At 31.3% G+C, this 22,040-nt stretch overlaps 2 protein-coding genes across 3 annotated transcripts; both read right to left on the bottom strand.

Moving 5' to 3' along the window:
* Positions 1-1,752: 1,752 nt before the first annotated feature.
* Positions 1,753-10,262, bottom strand: LOC135140118 (clarin-3). Its single transcript, XM_064070535.1, has 4 exons — positions 9,545-10,262; positions 2,245-2,433; positions 2,052-2,187; positions 1,753-2,002 (listed from the first exon to the last, which is right to left on the bottom strand). Exons 1-4 carry the CDS (start codon positions 9,762-9,764, stop codon positions 1,870-1,872), a joined length of 678 nt encoding a protein of 225 aa, XP_063926605.1. The 5' UTR covers positions 9,765-10,262; the 3' UTR covers positions 1,753-1,869.
* A 6,597-nt stretch (positions 10,263-16,859) lies between these two features.
* Positions 16,860-21,770, bottom strand: LOC135140151 (uncharacterized). 2 transcript variants are annotated; one of them, XM_064070584.1, is made up of 9 exons: positions 21,452-21,770; positions 21,215-21,397; positions 20,848-21,151; positions 19,971-20,799; positions 19,895-19,915; positions 17,705-18,711; positions 17,468-17,650; positions 17,101-17,404; positions 16,860-17,051 (listed from the first exon to the last, which is right to left on the bottom strand). In XM_064070584.1, the coding sequence occupies exons 1-4, from the start codon at positions 21,669-21,671 to the stop codon at positions 20,664-20,666; spliced, it is 843 nt and encodes a 280-aa protein (XP_063926654.1). In that variant the 5' UTR covers positions 21,672-21,770; the 3' UTR covers positions 16,860-17,051; positions 17,101-17,404; positions 17,468-17,650; positions 17,705-18,711; positions 19,895-19,915; positions 19,971-20,663. The 2 variants fall into 2 exon arrangements, with proteins under 2 accessions (XP_063926654.1, XP_063926646.1); XM_064070576.1 differs by having other exon boundaries at positions 19,895-20,799.
* Positions 21,771-22,040: the final 270 nt, after the last annotated feature.

The following is a 22,040-nucleotide window of genomic DNA, read 5'->3' on the forward strand; positions in this document are numbered from 1 at the left end:
GGCAAAATATAAGCCCCGCCCACCCGCCCGATCTCAATTGTGATTGTTTTTTTTTTAACCGTCGAGAGCCAAACGAGTGGAATTTAACTCCAAAATTCTTATTATTTATCTTTAAGAAATTACCATGTAAGATATGTTTTTGAGTATCGTGTTATTCAAAAAATACTACTAAGTATATTAAGAAAAAATGAAAGCCAAAGATTAAGCCTCGCCCATACCTGCCCTGATCTAAGTAGTAATGAAGTTTTCATTTTTTGGCAAACCTAAGGGCGGAGCCTATCTGCAAAATCCATATTTCCTTACAAAAATTTACCAATTTAAACGTGTTTTAAGGTTTCTAAAAATAAAAAAAGTCATCACAATTGAGATGGGGTGGGTGGGCGGGTTTATATTTTGCCTTTTTTTCTTAATATACATAGTTTTCTTTGAACAATACGATATTCAAAAACATGTTTTTAATTTGTTAAAAAATAAGTGTTTTGCAGTTAAACTCCGCCCCCTTCGTTCTAGGCGAATAAAAAAATCATCACAATTGAGGTAGGGTGGGTGGGCGGGCGGGCCTACATTTTGCCTTTTTGTTTTAACATATGTAGACTTCTTTTCCCAACAAGAAACTTAAAAGATGTTTAAAATGGAAAATTTGTCTAAGGAAATATCGATTTTGCAATTAGGCTTCGCCCCATGGTTGCAAAATCCATATTTCCTTGCAAAAATGTACCATTTTAACCATGTTTTAAATTTCTTGTTGTGAAAAGATGACTATATACATTAAGAAAAAAAAAAGCAAAATGTAACCCCACCCACCCAGTCGGAGGAAGACGAAGGATGGGCCGAAGTTAAACGTCGTTGAAGCGTCTGTCACAAATTTGGTCATTAATCGTACATGTATGATGTAGAACATCGTTGTAATTATCTGGTATACTGTCTGTATTTTAGGCTTTATTATTTCTTTTAGTACTATTTTAAACCAGTTGTGGGCGCTTTTACATTATTTTATAATTTGAATCAATACAATTTTAAATGGAGCACTAGTTTTTTTTTATACTATTGGTGTGTTATCATTGTTTTTTTTTTTTTTAGTGGGAATGAGAGCAGAAATGTCGATTTTTGATATTTTGAAACCCATGGTTAATACGTGAAATACACGGTATTAAATCGTCCGTGCTGTAAACTTGAGCAGTTAATAGAATACAAGAAGACACGCGACTTTCTATTGAATTTTGACGGTTTATAAATATTGTATACCTGAACCAAGATCCCGTTTTTCATTTTGATTGTTTCGGAGAAATCAGTAGCTGCTGACCAAGTACTCCAAGAGGTAATTTTGACAGTAATTGTTTAATTTCATGTATTATCCCTCCCCATTTCCTTCTTCTGTTTCTTCAAGATTTAACTGGACAGATGTCACACAAATTATTGAACTGATCACTTTGACTGGTCAAAATTTATATCTCCATCCCCATCAAAAATTAAATGATGTCATTTCAAAATTTTACAAGTAAGTCTCCTTTTCCAGGACAATCTAGCGATAAATAAATTGCCTTTGTGTTGACTGTATAACTTATAGGATTGATCGTGTTATTTATTAATTTCAATAAGAAGACGAAACGCAGGGAGTGAGTATAATTCGAGTATTAAGAAACCGGGCTTAGAACGAGGCCACAGAGACTTCAATTGTTCACTTAGTTTCGTACAGAGATTCCGCTTGGAAGGTAAGCCAGCTTATCTTAAACCAACAAAGAAAATTTGAAATGAAACACATTTTCTTTAACTTTTATTAAAAATCTTAAAAACAGTTAAGTTATAAATTATATATTACAAAACTATTCGTGAGAAAGCAGTTATTCACAGCAGAAGAAGATTCGAGGTTTAGTACAACATAATGGCGCCGTTAGTTTTTTCTTCTAGAACCGGTATTACCGTATCAACTTCCTTTTCACTGTTTGCTATAAACACTATGATAATATTTACAAATGAGGCTACAGCCGCTCCGACCACAAACCTACAATTTTGGATCATAAATGGTTGTTAACTTAGCCGCATTTTCCTACCAGAAAGAGTATCCCAGTTCGGCCATATACTCGGAAGTCCAGTCGTTGTCCCTGTCCTCCCTAGACAACACGTTGTACTGTATCCTAAGATAAAATTGGGCTATCCAAAAGGCTATGGCAATGACATCGGCAAACACTGCAACGATTTGATACATAACTGTGTTTAATTATAATTAAGTAATTAATAACGTACGAGCTAGACTATTCCAGACGTAGAGCCCCGAAGTCGAGCTCAGGCGTCTTGACGTCGAAGTGGCTGTGTTTATGGCGGCGAAAACAGCACTTAAAGCGGAGAATAAAAGGCCCCCACAAACGCCCACGAGCGTTCCGAGCCAAAACCAATAAATTAAAAATTCTGGTTCATATTTGAGAAGGTGGACCACTGCAACAGGATTTAACAAGTAGACAATATTTTTACAAGGTGTGGTTAATTAACTGTAATGTGGGTCGCACTCATGTACATTTTAGATGTGGGTTAGAGGAACAAAACTGTCTAATTATAAGAAATTCAACAATACCTATCATTATTTGTGAGTAAATGTTCGATCGTCGAGCGTATAATTATAATTAGTTTGTCCGGAGAAAATCGCTTAGCTGGTTGACGACTTTTTCAGTTCTAGGAGACCGCTAAAACAACTGTCTTTATATGGAGATCACAACAGGTGTTGGATGTGTGTTTATCTATTTATCCACTTTTCTAAACGGGCAGTGGTCGTAGACGAATTTTAATGGAAAAGTAATAAATCTGTCAGGATCAACTTTCATTTTTGGGTTTTTTTTTCATACGACTGGTTAAAGTAGACGTTGTAACGATTTCTTCGTGGGTTCTACTTTTTTACTATTTTTAATTATACAAGTTTTGTAATGATGCGACGAATAAAAAGTTTCTTACTTAACTCTGGTGAAATGTCCCACTTATTGAGGTGTTCGTGTTGTCTGCATAATTTTGTTGTTTTCTGTAATGTTTTTGAATTAATACTAAAATAAGAAGCTTATTCGTGAATGGTTACAGCGTGACGTCGTAGTAATGGATAATGCGCAGTAAACACAAGTTTGAACTTTTTGTTTAACAATTATTGAAAAATCGTACACAGGATGTAACTTACGAGTTGCTAAATTTTGTGGACGTTTGCCTTCATGCATGTTCGATCCGAGTTGAAAGGGCGGAAGTTAAATCACATATTCGACGTAACACTAATCCAAAATTTAATAAGGAAACACTCGCTGTTATAACAAAAGTGAGAAAAAATTCAATTAAAAGCATGTGCAACATATAGAAACCATTAGAAATTTTTGAAGAAAAAATTTATCGTGACGTGGAAATATTTTTGAGTAAAAACGTTTTCATTTTCAACCGTTGTTCTAAAAGAAAAATGATCGCAAGTTATTTCGACAGAACTTCCGTCGCCCCTGAAGTGCAGCCGAAGAAATCCCGCTTCCTTAAAAATTATAAAAAATGCTGCCATTTTATCCACATTCAAAAAAACAAATCAATTCCGTTACTTTCAATTAATTCAATTTGTAATGAGAGTTTAAAGGAATCCTCCACTCTCTAACTGTAACAATAAATTAAATTAAAACCAGCCAAGTAATTAACATTCCGGCAGCTTTTTTGACTTTCATTTTTCAATTCTTCAATTTTTAAGTTTTTTTTCTTTAGTTTTTTGATTTGCAAATTCCCGAGTTTTCAAGTTTAAATTTTTCAGTTTTTAGATTTTGCCATGTTTGATTTAAAATTAATTTTTCATTTATTCAGATTTTCGATTTGCAATTTTTCGTTTAGGTTTTTTATTTTCTTTATTTTTACAATTTTTCGAATTTTCAATGTTCCGATTTTCTAATCTTTTGTTTCTTCGATCTTTCATTTATCGCTTTTCACTTGTTCATTTTCTTTGTTTTTTCAATTTCATAGTGTGACTCTTTAAGTTTTCATTTTAAAATTTTGTAGTTGCTTGATTTTCCAACTTTTGATTATTTTTTTTTAATTTTGCAATTTCACAAGTTTTCAATTTTACGATTTTTCATTTCTTCAATTTTTCAGTTTTTCTTTGTTTCTTCAATTTTTGGATTTGCAATTCCTCGGGTTTTCAAATTTAAACTTTTTAGTTTTTCAATTTTCAACTTTTAAATTTTTCAGTTTTTAGATTTTGCAATTTTTCGATTTGAAATTGCTCGGGTTCTCAATTTTTCGATTCTTTAATTTTCCAGTTCTTCAAATTTTCAATTTGCAATTTTTCTTTCCAGTTTTTTTTTTTACTTATTTTAACAATTTTTTGCGATTTCAATGTGCCGATTTTATAATTTTTTGTTTTTGTCTATTTCAATTTTTCGTTTCTTAAATTTTTCGCTTCCCAGTTTTTCATTTTTTTTCTGCTTCTTCAATTTTATGATGTGTGACCCTTTAAGTTTTCATTTCAAAATTTTTCTTTTTTCCGAAATTGGACATCTGAATATTTAATCTAAATATTTCAATTTTTAGATTTGCAATTTCACAAGTTTTCAAATTTTAATTTTTCATTTCTTCAATTTTTCGATGATCATAATTTTTCGGTTCAATTTTTTATTTTATTTATTTTTTCAGTTTTTTGGTTTTTCAAAGTTCTGTTTTCATTTCTTCAGTTTTAAACTAGCAATTTTTCGAGTTTTTAAATAGGTATGTAATAATAATAATAATAATAATAATAATAATAATTTAATAGATCCAACGGCCAGAGGCCTTTACAGGAAAATATATTACACATCAATTATTACAATACAAAAAACACTTACTAATCAATAGACGAAATTACTTAACACTAATGAATAATTGCAAAGTGAAATAATAATAATAATAACTATGAATTTTAAAAATTTTCGCTTTTTCAGTTTTACGATTTTAAAATTTTTCTCTTTTTTGAATTTAAAACTTTTTCATTTACTTTAACTTCTTTATTTAAATTTTGAATTTCTCGATATTTCAATGTTACAATTTTGACGATTTTTTCATTTTTTCGTTTTCCAATTTTTCGATTCCATTCGTTTTTTCTTCTTTCCAATTTTTCGATTCATTATTTTTGAGTTTCTCGGTTTTTCGTTTTCCATTGTTTCAATTTTTCATTTATTCATTTCTTTGATTTCCAGTTTTTCAGTTTTCCACTTTTTTGATTTTGCAATTTCTCGTTTTCTCAGTTTTTCGTTTCTAAAATTTATCCATTTTAATTTTTGAATTTCTCGATATTTCAGTGTTACAGTTTTTCGACTTTACAATTTGACAGTTCTATAATTTTTTGATTTTCCAGTTTTTGAATTTTCCAATTTTTCGATTCGATTTGATTTTTCTTCTTTCCATTTTTTTTTTCGATTCATTATTTTTGAGTTGCTCGGTTTTTGGTTTTTCATTGTTTCAATTTTTCGTTTATTCATTTTTTTGATTTCCAGTTTTTCAATTTTCCACTTTTTTGATTTTGCAATTTCTCGTTTTCTCAGTTTTTCGTTTCTAAAATTTATCCATTTTAATTTTTGAATTTCTCGATATTTCAGTGTTACAGTTTTTCGACTTTACAATTTGACAATTCTATAATTTTTTGATTTTCCAGTTTTTGAATTTTCCAATTTTTCGATTCGATTTGATTTTTCTTCTTTCCATTTTTTTTTTCGATTCATTATTTTTGAGTTGCTCGGTTTTTGGTTTTTCATTGTTTCAATTTTTCGTTTATTCATTTTTTTGATTTCCAATTTTTCAATTTTCCACTTTTTTGATTTTGCAATTTCTCGTTTTCTCAGTTTTTCGTTTCTAAAATTTATCCATTTTAATTTTTGAATTTCTCGATATTTCAGTGTTACAGTTTTTCGACTTTACAATTTGACAATTCTATAATTTTTTGATTTTCCAGTTTTTGAATTTTCCAATTTTTCGATTCGATTTGATTTTTCTTCTTTCCAATTTTTTTTCGATTCATTATTTTTGAGTTGCTCGGTTTTTGGTTTTTCATTGTTTCAATTTTTCGTTTATTCGTTTCTTTGATTTCCAGGTTTTCAATTTTCCATTTTTTTGATTTTGCAATTTCTCGTTTTTTCAGTTTTTCGTTTCTAAAATTTTTCCATTTTAATTTTTGAATTTCTCGATGTTTCAGTGTTATAGTTTTTCGAATTTACAATTTTGATAATTCTATAATTTTTCGATTTTCCAGTTTTTGAATTTTCCAATTTTTCGATTCGATTTGATTTTTCTTCTTTCCAATTTTTCGATTCATTATTTTTGAGTTTCTCGGTTTTTGGTTTTTCGTTGTTTCACTTTTTCGTTTATTCATTTCTTTGATTTCCAGGTTTTCAATTTTCCACATTTTTGATTTTGCAATTTCTCGTTTTCTCAGTTTTTCGTTTCTAAAATTTTTCCATTTTAATTTTTGAATTTCTCGATATTTCAGTGTTACAATTCTATAATTTTTCGATTTTCCAGTTTTTGAATTTTCCAATTTTTCGATTCGATTTGATTTTTCTTCTTTCCTTTTTTTTTCGATTCATTATTTTTGAGTTGCTCGGTTTTTGGTTTTTCATTGTTTCAATTTTTCGTTTATTCATTTCTTTGATTTCCAGTTTTTCAATTTTCCACTTTTTTGATTTTGCAATTTCTCGTTTTTTCAGTTTTTCGTTTCTAAAATTTTTCCATTTTAATTTTTGAATTTCTCGATGTTTCAGTGTTATAGTTTTTCGACTTTACAATTTTGACAATTCTATAATTTTTCGATTTTCCAGTTTTTGTATTTTCCAATTTTTCGATTCGATTTGATTTTTCTTCTTTCCAATTTTTCGATTCATTATTTTTGAGTTTCTCGGTTTTTGGGTTTTCATTGTTTCAATTTTTCGTTTATTCATTTCTTTGATTTCCAGGTTTTCAATTTTCCACTTTTTTGATTTTGCAATTTCTCGTTTTTTCAGTTTTTCGTTTCTAAAATTTTTCCATTTTAATTTTTGAATTTCTCGATGTTTCAGTGTTATAGTTTTTCGACTTTACAATTTTGACAATTCTATAGTTTTTCGATTTTCCAGTTTTTGAATTTTCCAATTTTTCGATTCGATTTGATTTTTCTTCTTTCCAATTTTTTTTTCGATTCATTATTTTTGAGTTGCTCGGTTTTTGGTTTTTCATTGTTTCAATTTTTCGTTTATTCATTTCTTTGATTTCCAGTTTTTCGATTTTCCACTTTTTTGATTTTGCAATTTCTGGTTTTCACAGTTTTTCGTTTCTAAAATTTTTCCATTTTAATTTTTGAATTTTTCGATATTTCAGTGTTCCAGTTTTTCGACTTTGCAATTTTGACGACTTTATAATTTATGGATTTTCCAGTTTTTGGACTTTCCAATTTTTCGATTCGATTTGTTTTTGACTCTTTCCAATTTTTCGATTTTTGAGTTTCTCGAATTTTAGTTTTTCAATGTTTCAATTTTTCGTTTATTTCTTTGATTTCCAATTTTGCGATTTTCCACTTTTTTGATTTTGCAATTTCTCGTTTTCTCAGTTTTTGGATTTTAGAATTTTTCTCTTTTTCGATTACTGAGTTTAAAATTTTTTCATTTATTTTAATTTTTTCATTTTACTTATTGAATCTCTAGATATTTCAATGTTACAGTTTTTTGACTTCAGAATTTTGACTATTCTATATTTTTTCGATTTTACAATTTTTGAGTTTTCCAATTTTTTTGATTCGATTTGTTTTTTCTTGTTTCAAAGTTTTCGATTTATTATTTTTTGTTTTGATTTTAGAGTTTCTCGGTTTTTAGTTTTTCAATGTTTCTAATTTTTCGATGTTCCACTTTTTTGATTTTGCAATTTCTCGTTTTTAGTTTTTCGATTTTTGAATTTAAAACTTTTTCTTTTAATTTAATTTTTCCATTTTAATGTTTGAATTTCTCGATATTTCAATGTTACAGTTTTTCGACTTTACAATTTTGACGGTTCTATAATTTTTCGATTCATTATTTTTTGTTTCGATTTTTGAGTTTTTCGGGTTTTAGTTTTTCAGTGTTTCAATTTTCCGCTATTCATTTCTTTCATTTCCAATTTTTCAATTTTCCACTTTTTTGATTTCGCAATTTCCCATTTTTTCAGTTTTTTTTTTCCGATTTTTGGCTTTTCGAATTTTCAACTTCTCTTATCAAAAAAAAGGAAAAACTGCAAAATTTAAAAATTGAAAAGCAAGAACTTGAAAAATCGAAAAAGTGCAAAATCGAAAAAACGAAAGATTGTATTGCAAAATTGAAAAACTTAAAAATCGGAAAGTCGAAAAATTAAAAATCAAAGATTGGAAATTTAAAAAATTGAATAACGAAAAATTGTGATATGACATCGCGAAAATAAAAATTAAAAGATCGGGAAAATGAAAAATCAAAATCAATTACTAATTAAAATTCTAAAGATGACGTCACCATCTTGTTGGTGGACAAGTCTATCCAAATTTTGGCCTAGAGATTCCGGAGAAATTTTTTTCGTATTGTAAGGGTCATGAAACGTCGAGAAAACAAAAGAGGACTCGATTACAATACGTCCTTAATTACGCTCACACAAAAATGACAAACTATAGCTGAAAATTTTTAGCATTTGTACTTTTTTTTGTTGTTTCTTGTTGTAAAAAAGTCACTAGTTTAGTGGGAGAACTAAAAATGTACAGTGTTACGTAAAAGTAAAATTCGCAATCATGAGTCAGCGTTTAGTACTAGCAATGCCAAAGAAAGTACCTGGATTGACCGAATGCATATCTTATGACTGGTCACCGTTCATAACTACAATACTGGCTACACAGATCCGCATTCTATAAATGTTGCAATTTAAGATGCCTAGCGTTTCTAGTCCTTTTTATGAGCTTGTATATGGAATGTATACATGTGTGTGAGTCGGAAATTATATAGTAGACTTCTTTGTGTTAATTAACTGGAAGACTGTCGTTCTCCATACGTACACTTATTTCTTAATCAGGTACATGTTTCGAGAGAAGCCACTCCCACCTTCAACCCAGCAATTGAAAATAAATAAAAAAAATGTCTCCTTATTTGTTATTTGTTTGTTTGTTACACTACGATTTTAAAATTCCAAGTTTCTGAAAGTAAGTGAAGTGTAAATTTCGGTTAGCAAATTGCAGCAATTAAAAAGTCAACGTCTTATTTCTCGCAGGCATTGTTATAAATAGGTGAACTATCATAAACGACCTTGTCCGTGGGCGTAATTTTAACTTGACTAATATCCTCGAATAATGTTGCATTCATAATTACAAATTTCCATAAGTGAACAGCCTCGAAGTCTCTTATTACCAGCATACCGCACGATAGCCGCCGATTTTCCCGACGAGCGACTTCTCACAATACCTCATCACAATTTCTTTGTATTTTTGTCACATAACAATCCGATCTTAAATAAACGTGACGTAACTCGTCCATCTATGCTCTCGGAATTTCAACAAAGCCCCAACTTTCGTTTTTACGCATCTCAAACCCACAATAGCAATCTCCAGCGTTCTCACCGTCAATTTCGTAAGTCCTCCAGCCGTAGGCAACGTTGAGTTCCTTTTTGCCGTCGAACAGGCCAAAGCTGATCCTCCCGTCGCTTTCGTGGGGGTTCTTCTGGCGCTTGGCCTTCGCATTCGCCCATTGTTTCGTCCCTAAACTCGCCACCAGCAGGGCCATGGCAATGCAAGACCCGAAGAACGTCACGAAGATCATGCCACGCTTGAATAGGTTCATTTTGGCATTTTACTGACACAATTAGCCGGGTTAAAAATAACTTTCTAGCGCGTTTTTCTTACGATCATGGATTTAGAGAATCAACGGAACTCGGGTTGGCTCGCTCAAGCATGGATCCTGTCTGACTTCGCGTTGAAGTTTCCACGACACAACATTTTCTGGAATGTCCGTTGGCGTTCATCGATCACTGATTGATTCTTCTTCTTCGCATAGCTGGCCTACTTGCACAGATGAAGGCATCGCTGGATCGGGCATCGGACGCACGATTACTGCACTTATTGATTTTTTCTTCACGGACGCTGATTCACGCGGTTGTACGTCATGGGACGAAGATTGCCAGGATTGCCAGATTTTTGGGATGGTGTTGTTTACGTGGGTGAATTTGCGGTCAGAACTGCCACATCTTCGGTAGATGTTGGAACTTGGACAACTGAAGACTGAAGATCGAAGCAACGAGGCAGAATGAGAAGCACGATTTGTGATGTCGGGGCTTGTCGGAATAGCTCGGATAGGTAACGTGTTCAGAACATGATTATTGTGTTCATTTTTTGGGAAAAATTAAGGTCAAGTTTGTGCATGGTATATACGGGGTGTTCGTTCCTGGAACTTCGCTAGCTAATTATACAAACCGGAAACAGGTTGACTGGTTGAGGGAAATCTATTTTTAGGTTTTAGCGCGGTTGACGATTTTTATGAATCATTTATTGTTTTATCGAGCGGATGACGTCAATTCAGTTTTAAATGTTCATTATCGCATTTGCACTTTATATTTTATAATGGATGATATTTCTACAAATTGTTGCTCAATCTGTGATGATGGAAATTAATTAATCGTGTAGTTGACAGTTGCTAGAAAACTACAATCTATGCATATGCGTGTTGGTGCTTTAAAATGGTGCTACGCCGTAATCTTTTAAATTAAAATTATTAAATTTTTTTTTAAATACTTCCCTGTGCTTTTAATTGGAACTGCGATACAGGTGACGCAAAAAAATATAATCTGCAATCTCATCTAACTTCCTTGACACTTTAGAAAGAGGGTAACTTTCTGATTGACGCTGTTATGTTTTAAATATAAAATTTATGTCTACTTACTTATTTATAGAGTGAGTCACTAAGGACGCAATCCTCGATATTTGGTTCATTGTTGGATATAAAAAAGTTAAAGACTAAAATTCTATGGTTATTTGAGTTAACATCCCAAAAACATCAATTTTTTAGAAAAATGAGTCGATTTTCAAGTTTTAGTCGTTGAAGTTTGTGGAGTTTGAAAAACAGCCCATTGAGGTCTTTTCAAAAACACGAAAAAATTAAGAAAATGACCTGTTTTTAGGCCCATTTTATCTATTGAAACATCAATTTTTTATAGAAACTACCATATTTTTATGGTCTTTTTAAAAATAGGAAAACGACTAAGAAAACTAGACATAATATTCTGAGTTAAAAAGTTATATTGGACTACTAGAGTTGTTAAGAAATCCATCGATGCCAGAGGTCCCAAATGGAACCGCTGAAAATCGGTTTATTTTATAAAAAAAAAAAAAATACAGAACCAACGACCAGACGACCAAGAGGTTCTGCAGATAGTAATTGATAAGTCTAATCTCGAGGTTAAACATGAATTGGAATTGAAATTGAACGAGCAAGAAACGAAATACAAACTACTTGAAATTGGATTTGATAAACTAAGAACTTCACTGGTAAGTTAACGTGATTTTTATTGATCAAAAAAATTTGTCATTGTTTTCTTTTAGGGTGCAGCAAATTTGGAGCTGTTTAAAAAAAAAACAAAGATCTTACAATAAAGAGTTTTATGGATTATTTCGAAAGTAAATTCTTGCAGAGATAAAACCTATAACTTTAGTAAGATCAGAAAAATTGAAGAGATGGGCATGTAGTGGAGTTGACCTAGACATTCAAAATGAACGAAACAACATTTGTTAATATTTACAATAACTTCTATAAAAAATGCGTTTGTCCCTCCTTGAGCACGAGCTTGAGCAACAAGAAATAATACTACTAGCCTTTTTGTGGCATATAATTCCTTTTGATCTGGAAAAATTTACTGTTCAAAGACTTGATAATACCCTACTTTCATCCCCAATTTCTTATATTAACAGTATAGAAAATTAAAGATTAAAAAAATTTTCATTGTGTGCTGTTCAAAAAAGTGTTTTTCTAAATCAGTTTTCAAACAATCAAACCAAAAGAACCCAATTCATTTAGTAAAATTTTCAGTTGTCCAAAATCAAATGGAGCAGCTTTTATTAACATGTTTAAAAATTGATCATTATTCATATGAAATCGAAAAACACCGTTTATCACATGAGACACTTTCCTAGTTCGTTAATAATTCCGTGTTGTTAGGGTGTCCATTTATACAATAGTAAAAAAGGCACTTAAAATTCTTCAGAAACGTCACTTTTAGAGCGTTTTCTTGTAGTTTTAAGCCAATCAGACACCCAACGGGCTCGGAAAGAGCAACGAAACCATAAAATTTTAGCTAGAAATCGTATTTTTGTCGATTTTTATTAAGTCTGAACTATATTTCGACGTTTTTTGATGATTCTGTTCGACAAAACACACTTAGAGCATACAGAATCGTCTCAGATTGCCAAAAGGAGACGTTTGGATTAGTTTTTCACATTCTGGCGTTCGTGGATACAACAAAATTGTTATCTAAAAGATTAAATAAATGGCTTATTGTAAAATATGGAAAAGAAAACTAAATCCACTGGAGAACCACAATTTATTGTATAAAGTATAAACGATAGAGAAGAATAGGTATCACCTTGCAGAAATTGTCAATCAGTGAAAAATAATTTTTCTAAATCACCTGAAGATATTTTAATTATTGAATTATTCAAACCTGCTAGGAAAAACTATGAAACGCGAGATTTTTTATGTTTTTTATAGACCAAAAGGAAATCAGAAGATCTAAGAACAAAAAGCCTGAAACAAAAAACGAATGATTTTAATAAATTTAAAAGTCTTAACAAGGGATTTATCTATATTCAAGTTGTTGAAGACACATTTTCTAAATATGTATGGGTAGAACTTTTAAAAACTAAATCAAGACTAGAAGTAGCTAATGAATTTTTAAAAATCATAAAACAAGCAATTAAAGACAAACACAATCCATCTAAAAATTTGCTTGCAGATAAAGGAAAAGAGTTTTATAATAAAGATATGAGAGTTGCTTTAAATAAATACAATATCAATCTTTATAGTACACGAACAAAAAATAAGGCTTTCTTTGTTGAAAGATTCAACCGTACTTTAGGAAAAAAATTAAAGCCATTTTTTTTTTGGTTGGCTTTCACCGCTTCCAAAAATTATCTTAATGAAATAAAATCAAAATGAAACCAGAAATATAAATAAATAAAGAAAATGAAAGAAAATTATTAGAAACCGTATATATTATTATTATTATTAATGTTATTATTACTTCACATTGATCAACAGGCAAAGCCCCCTTACAGATCAACTGATCAAAGAAAACATGACATATAAATATAAATATAAATATGAGTGGTTAATTAAGTCAACAAAATATTTACTGCTTTACCCATACAATGTAATTAAAGCACTCACCAGAATTAGAAGAAATCATATCTCGTAATTTAAAATTATTTTAATTTGCTGAACATTAGATTCAAAAATATCAACCTCTCTCTCAATCAGTGAATAGTTGGAAATCATCTGATAGACTGGGGAACGTTTTAATATGTTTGTTCTAGCCGAGGTTACATGAAATTTATTGACATTTCTACAATTAAAAGGTGGTACCCACAGCCCCATGTTTTGTAACCGCCTGAAACTAAGCGGAGAAAAATGTTGTTACCTTGGTGGGAATTGAAACCACGCCTCTCGCATTCCGGGCAAGCATCCAGACCACTAGACCACGAGGCGATTTATCTTTCTCCATTTACCGACGTGTTATTGTGCCGCCACACCGCCCTTATCTCTTAACTGAGAAAAAGTATTTTTATCCACAGCAACACAAGAAATGTAATTTGCTCCACAATCTTTCCGTCATGACGGCCAATAGTTCTGTTTGACACTTTATGGCCATTATTTAAGTAGACTGTGAACTTAAAAGTATCTAAGAAATCAAGCTATCGAGGACAGCGATAGCAACCGCTCTATCAGCCAAGGAGGCAAAAAGAGAAGATGAAGTGAAATACTATTCGTAAAAACTGCACCTCGAATATAATGTAAGGGACTATCGCCACAAGGGCGCTAGCAGAACAATTTTGTAAAGGAAAGTAAATTGTAGTTATCCTAACTAGTAGAACGGTAACAAAATTGAAAATTATTTGTTTAGATATTCAGTAACACCATTCCTAATCACGGAGCGCTCACTCTCACTCCTACTCTACTACTCGTTACTAAAGTCTAATATATGATTACATTAACAAATAAAAAAACAAAATTTGAAGTTGGTGATAGAGTTAGATTATATAATATGGTTGATGTATATCGTAATAAATGAAAAACAAACTAGACTGAAGAAATATTTACAGTTCTAGGAAAACATGTAGGTATATAATGTTTGGATTTATTTTGTTTCTGATCTTAATGGTGGAAAAATTAAAGAGGATATATACGAAGCACAAATGCAACTAACATAATTTGAAGAATTACTGAGATAATGAATGCAAATATTTAAATTATAATAGTTTATATATTTTTTAAATACTACATATGTACTGTTTATTCTAAAATGAAAAAATGTTTAATTAAGTTGGTACCAATTAAAAATTTCATAACAAAAATGTTAAAATAAAATTAACGAAAACAACGTGTTTTGAATGAAAACCACGATCATCCTAACCTCAATTTTTTTGACAGCATATCTTGGCGCCAAAAATCCGGTGTTGCCGATATTTTAATTTTTGAACAGATAATAGTAAGATTAATACCACAAAAAACCTGTACTTTTGTTTACCTCTATATAAAATATTGTAACTAGCTGTTAAAAATAACCCTAATAAGATTTTTTTGTAAGCCTTTGCATTGCTTTCAAAAATAACCTACAGTTCTAACCTGAAGGCTTAAGAAAAAGCCTATCAGAATATATAAAAATATATCGGGTGATATGTTAAAAAAAAAACCAAGGTATATGTTACGCCCCAAAAATAAAACACTCTGTATATGTAATTAATGAGATATCGAAGAGCGAACGTATTTTTATTACTTACGATTTTTTGTGCTCCAGAGGCGAAGAAAGTCCATTTTGTTATGTCAAATTCAAATTTTGGGCGCCATTCGGTAGCTGCCACTTTCTCATTGGTGAACTAACATGTTAACTACCACTACCAATAATTCAGAATTGCCAATCCAAAAATTTGCCTCAATCATTAGATCACCCGGTATTCTTTGCAGCAATTTTTAGTGATTAACTGATTACGATCCTTATCAATGAGTTTACAAGTTAGTGTTTCTATTCATGATTTAATTAAAACTTTTTAAAAAATTTTATTTTAAAACTGAACATTTTGAAAATGTTGCACGATGAACATAAACTCGCTATATTTTTGGAATTAGCACGTCGAAATTTACATCCCTTTTTTAAAAGTGGAATTTTTCCAATTTCCCCCTTCTTCAAATTTCGACGAATTTTTGCCCATTTTCGAAACTTAACCAAAGATATTTTCTTTTAGATTTCGAGCCCTAGAACTCACTTCTGGCCTGATTCGCTTCTTTGACAACTTTTTAAGAGTTTTTCTAATCTGTTTTATTTTCATTAATCCCCAGTTTTCTTTAAAAAGAATTAGTGCAATAATAAACGAGCTTCCCTCTGAGGAGAGTCGAAAATTCTTTTTGTGAATCCCGAAAGGTCTAAATATCGGTTGATTTTTTAATTTAGACGGAAGATTATTACCACGCGAAATTTAAACCTTCTTATTCAAGCATTGTTTAATGTTACATAAACATCATATATAATCCATTAAAAAAATTAGACATATTTTTTTATGCATTATTTGTCTCTGAAGTACAATCAAACAAATACAGCTTCTGCGGAAAATATTTAAATTTAATTTTGCGAATTTTATTTATTTTTTATGACACTCCTACAACTTAAAATAAAGATATTTGTGGAATTTGAATTTGCATGATTTTGTTTCTTTAACACAAGGCAGACCATTAAAATTATTAATTAAGCTACAATGGAGCAAAACTCTATCAACATTAGTTTGTATAAAAGTGTTAGTAATTTAATATTTTTATGGCAGGCGGTAGGGCGGACGGGCGGAAAAGGAAGACCTACTTTTCGTATTCTAGAGGGGTCATAGCTCACGTTTAGGAAGTAACAAGTAAAAACAGAGCAGCTCATTTATACAAATTATTTTCATTTTTCTGGAAACCGAATAATCAAATTGACAGTATTTCAAAATTATTTTGTCGATTAAATATTTTTATTTAATTTATTTAAAGTATCAGTTTTGAAGTAATTTTGAGAATTTTTTATACGTACCTATCTGATAAAACTCTCAACCCAAAAAAAATATTAATTATATTGAAATTTGGGTAAAATTGGTCAAACGATACACAATCAAGTTAACTCAACATTTTTGGGTGACATGTTCCTGATACGGTTAAATGACAACCTAGGTTTTATCATACAAGTTCTAAAAAACTGTTAATTAAGATTAGATAAAGTGAATCAAAATCGTCCAAATTTTTAATTATATAGATACAGAGCTGTTCAGTACTTCAAGTAAAAGTACTTGATGTAATACTTCAAGTACTTTAAGTACTTCAAGTACTTTAAGTACTTCAAGTACTTTAAGTACTTCAAGTACTTTAAGTACTTCAAGTACTTTACTTGAAGTACTTTTATATTTATGTACTTGGTACTTGATACTTGGAGTATTTCTAAAATGTACTTGAGTTTAGTACTTGATTTTGCCAAGTACTTTACTCCAAGTACTTCACTCATTAGAACACCCTAAGAAGCGGTTTGATGTTGGTGCAACGGTTTTCTGTTTTTAAGTATCGCTTAAATTTTAAGTATACTTGCAATGCATTGGTGCAAACGGACATAAGAGTCTTAAAAGTACACATTTATAATAAATAATACGACACACGTGTTGTTGGCTGTTAATAAGTTTTTAATCTATCTGTTTTAGTAGTATATACATAGTAGTAGGTATATTACAGGATCTGCATTCTCTTCTAGGTCCAGGTTGACTTTAGTTAGGCTCTTTTGATTTTAAACAATTTCTGACATAGAGAAGGCATACACTGACCGCGTACAAAAACAAAGAAGCCAGATTTATCCTACAATACTGTAATTGAAAAAAATATATATACTCGATTTATTACTTACCAGTAGGAATAACCTAACTGTGCGTGATCTTTCGTTACAAAATCTTGGTCGAGCGTTTTGTAGCTGGGTATATTGTACCTTAGGTCTTGTGCAAAGGCAACACCCCATAGTATAATCGGTAATAGCACGGTGAAGAATGCTACGGCATTGGAAATATATAATCCCAATATCCCGAGGTAGACCTGATCAGGATTAGTGGCTGTGTTCCAGATTGCCAAACCAGCAGAAAACACCCCCATGATGCCAGATATTAACAAAAATAAAGTGGTACAGAACCACATGCCAGTGTTCAAAAATATTTTTTCTGAAAATGAATACAGGTAAATTATTTCAACAGATCTTTAATGTAAAATTTCAATAATGTTACCTGTGTTGTCTGCAGATGCGCGAGGAATAATTCGACGCACCTCCGTATCAGCAGCGCTTATTTTGGCACAACTCCTGTCATAGTTATAGGGTAATTTTTCATTATTATACAATTTTCTAAGATTGTCTTCTACGTCATCCCCGCACAAAAAGGCACATATGTTTAAGTCCCATGCACAGACCGCTGAAAAAATTAAAAGTTAAATCGAAGAACGGTGAAAACTTTTATAAAATTTACTTGATAATTCAAATGTAACGTATACTCCCGTCTCTTGATGAAATACACCTCCGAATAAACCAATTTTGACGTACTCATTCGGGTGCACAATGCCATCGATATTATTTGCAACGTCTGAGGTAACCCATTCTTGCGTTCCTAAAGCCACAAACGATATAATGGCGGCGGCGCCGGACAAAAAACATGATGCTAGAACGTATTCACGTTTCGTGTTTGCCATGATCACTTTTGTATTTATTTACATGGGATTTTATATTGCAACTAATTAGAAATGGCTACACCTTTATTAATATGTCTCTTAACTAATTATTATCTCGTTTCTCGCAATCGAGAGATAACAGTTGCATTTATGGCCGGATATGAAAGAATCCTGAAACTATTTCATCTAGCAGCGCATGGTTTAGCCAATAACGCTATTGTTTTGGGTTTTTTCTATATCTTTTCGTTGACGTCTGCTCTTTTCTGATACAATAAAGTATAGATAAATTTATGACTAATACTGGTATTATAAAAAAGTTTAATGTAATTTGTATGAGTCACTTTTCCGTAAGTTGTATTTATTTAATAATGTGTGGGACTACGTCATCGATTTTTTGGTAGGGGTAAAGATGCGCATGTACAATATATTATTATTTCCGTGCCACAAAATAAATGGCGATATTCTGCTATACGTCGTACCACCAAATGCACCTCGTATTACTGATGAAGCTTTTTTTAAGTTCAAAATTAAAATCGCGCGCCTAGTTACTTCACGCAGGACCATCACCTTCAAGCCACCAAAATCCCCAATCCCCCAAATGTCAAACTTGTTACAACAAATAAACAACACAGTTGTGCAATAATTTGTTATGGAGGTTGTAGCAAATAATTATCTGCCAGGCGACCAACGTCTAAGCGTACGTATTTTTATTACTTACGATTTTTTGTGCTTCAGAAGCGAAGAAAGTCCATTTTGTGATGGCATACCTGATGTCAAATTCAAACCTTGGGCGCCAATTCGGTAGCTGCTATTGGTGAACTGACATGTTAACATCGCTGCCAATAAATCAGAATTGCCAATCCAAAAATTTACTTCAATCGTTAAATCACCCGGTATTCTTTGCAGCAATTTTTAGTGATTAACTGATTACGATCCTTATCAACGAGTTTACAAGTGTTTCTATTCATGATGTAATTAAAACTTAAGCAAATATCGAAATTTTTGGAATTTTTAGAAAATTTTACTTTATATCTGAACATTTTGAAAATGTTGCACGATGAACATAAACTCGCTATATTTTTGGAATTAGCACGTCGAAATTTACATCCCCGAAATTTTTGAGAATTTTTAGACAACTTTGTGAAACAAGTGAAATTTTTCCAATTTCCCCCTTCTTCAAATTTCGAAGAATTTTTGCCCATTTTCGAAACTTAACCAAAAACATTTTCTTTTAGATTTCGAGCTCTAGAACTCACTTTCGCTTCTGACAACTTTTTAACAGTTTTTCCAAAATGTTTTCTTTGAGGAAAATTAGTGAAATAATAAACGAGCTTCCCTCTGAGGAGAGTCGAAAATTCTTTTTCTGAATTCCGAAAGGTCTAAATATCGGTTGATTTTTTTAGTTTAGACGGATGATTATTACAACGCGAAATTTAAACCTTCTTATTCAAGGATTGTTTAATGTTACATAAACATCATATATAATGCATTAAAAACATTAGACAGAACTTTGTTTGTCTCTGAAGTACAATCAAACAAACACAGCTTCTGCGGAAAATATTTAAATTAAATTTTGCGAATTTTATTTATTTTTTATGGCACTCCAACAACTTAAAATAAAGATATTTGTGAAATTTGAATTTGCATGATTTTGTTTCTTTAACACAAGGCAGACCACTAAAATTATTAATTACGCTATTAGTTTGGAGAAAAGTGTTAGTGTTAGTAATTTAATATTGTTATGGTAAGCGGTAGGGCGGACGGGCGGAAAAGGAAAACCTACTTTTCGTATTCTAGAGGGGCTCACGTTTAGGAAGTAACAAGTAAAAACAGAGCAGCCCATTTATACAAATTATTTTCATTTTTCTGGAAACCGAACTTACTGTAATCGAATTGACGGTATTTCAAAATTATTTTGTCGATTAAATATTTTATCTAATTTATTTAAGGTATCAGTTTTGAAGTGATTTTGAGATTTTTTTTATACGTACCTATCTGATAAAACCCTCAACCTAAAAAAAAAATATTAATAATATTAAAATTTGGGTAAAATGGGTCAAACGATACACAATCAAGTTAACTCAACATTTTTGGGTGACATATTACTGATACGGTTAAGTGACAATCTAGGTTTTATCGTACAAGTTCTAAAAAGCTGTTAATTAAGATTAGATAAAGTAAAATCAAAATCGTCAAAATTTTTAACTATATAGATATAATCGCGTTTTGTTCGTGTAAAACGCTCGTATTTTTTATAACATATGTACGTTATATATAAAATAAAATACACTGGACACTGGCAATGCGCTTGACGGCTTATTTTACGCGTTGTGGTGTGCAACGATATGGAATAAAATTAAATTCCGTTAAGTTTGTTATTTAATTTAAAAACAAAACGGCGACACAAATGAGCATAGAAAAAGTGACAAAAACAGTGTTACTGTTGTTGAAGCGTTAGCTTTACAGCTCACATTGCCTATAAAAGTTTAGTTTTTCGTTTTTACTCAAAAAAACGCTTGATTTATTAACAAAATATATTGTTAAAAAAACTACAGTAACAATTCTGTGTAGTGTTAAAGTTAAATAAATTATAAGAAAAATAATATGGTTCTAGTGACTGTCGCATTTTTTTGTGGTTGAATTATCAATAAATTGTCACTGATGATTGAAATCTTCCTAAGAGTCTTAAAAGTACACATTTATAATAAATAATACGACACACGTGTTGTTGGCTGTTAATAAGTTTGTAATCTATCTGTTTTAGTAGAGGTATATTACAGGATCTGCATTCTCTTCTAGTTCCAGGTTGACTTTAGGCTCTTTTGATATTAAATAATTTCTGACGTAGAGAAGGCATATACTGACCGCGTACAAAAACAAAGAAGCCAGATTTATCCTACAATATTGTCATTAAAAAAATATATAAACTCGATTTATTACTTACCAGTAGGAATAACCTAACTGTGCATGATCTTTCGTTACAAAACCTTGGTCGAACGTTTTGTAGCTGGGTATATTGTACCTTAGGTCTTGTGCAAAGGCAGCACCCCATAATGCAATCGGTAATAGCACGGTGAAGAATGCTATGGCATTGTAAATATATAATCCGAATATACTGAGGTAGACCTGATGAGGATTTGTGGCTGTGTTCCAGATAGCCAAACCAGCAGAAAACACCCCCATGATGCCAGATATTAACAAAAATAAAATGGTACAGAACCACATGCCAGTGTTCAAGAATATTTTTTCTGAAAATGAAATCAGGTAAGTTATTTCAACAGACCTTTAATGTAAAATTTCAATAATGTTACCTGTGTTGTCTTCAGATGCGCGAGGAGTAATTCGACGCACCTCCGTATCAGCAGCGCTTATTTTGGCACAACTGGTGTCATAGTTAGAGGGTAATTTTTCATTATTATACAGTATTCTAAGATTGTCTTCTACGTCATCCCCGCACAAAAAGGCACATATGTTTAAGTCCCATGCACAGACCGCTGAAAAAATTAAAAGTTAAATCGAAGAACGGTGAAAACTTTTATAAAATTTACTTGATAATTCAAATGTAGCATATGTTCCCGTCTCTTGATGAAATACACCTCCGAATAAACCAATTTTGACGTACTCATTCGGGTTCACATTGCCATCGATATCATTTGCAACGTCCGAGGTAACCCATTCTTGCGTTCCTAAAGCTACAAACGATATAATGGCGGCGGCGCCGGACAAAAAACATGATGCTAGAACGTATTCACGTTTCGTTTTTGCCATGATCACTTTTGTATTTATTTACATGGGATTTTATATTGGAACTAATTAGAAATGGCTACACCTTTATTAATATTTCTCTTAAACTAAATATTATCTCGTTTATCGCAATCGAGAGATAACAGTGGCATTCGTGGCCGGATAATGTTCATATCGGAGATGAAAGAATTCTGAAACTATTTCATGTAGCAGCGCATGCTTTAGCCGATAACGCTATTGTTTTGGGTTTTTTCTATATCTTTTCGTTGACGTTTGCTCTTTTCTGATACAATAAAGTATAGATAAATTTATGACTAATACTGGTATTATAAAAAAGAATTTAATGTAATTTGTATGAGTCACTTTTCCGTAAGTTGTATTTATTTAATAATG

Source organism: Zophobas morio, unplaced genomic scaffold (genome assembly GCF_036711695.1).
Source record: "Zophobas morio isolate AGI-343-1 ecotype UQ-CSIRO unplaced genomic scaffold, CSIRO_AGI_Zmor_V1 ptg000004l, whole genome shotgun sequence".
In the NCBI taxonomy this organism is placed as follows: Eukaryota; Metazoa; Arthropoda; class Insecta; order Coleoptera; family Tenebrionidae; genus Zophobas; species Zophobas morio.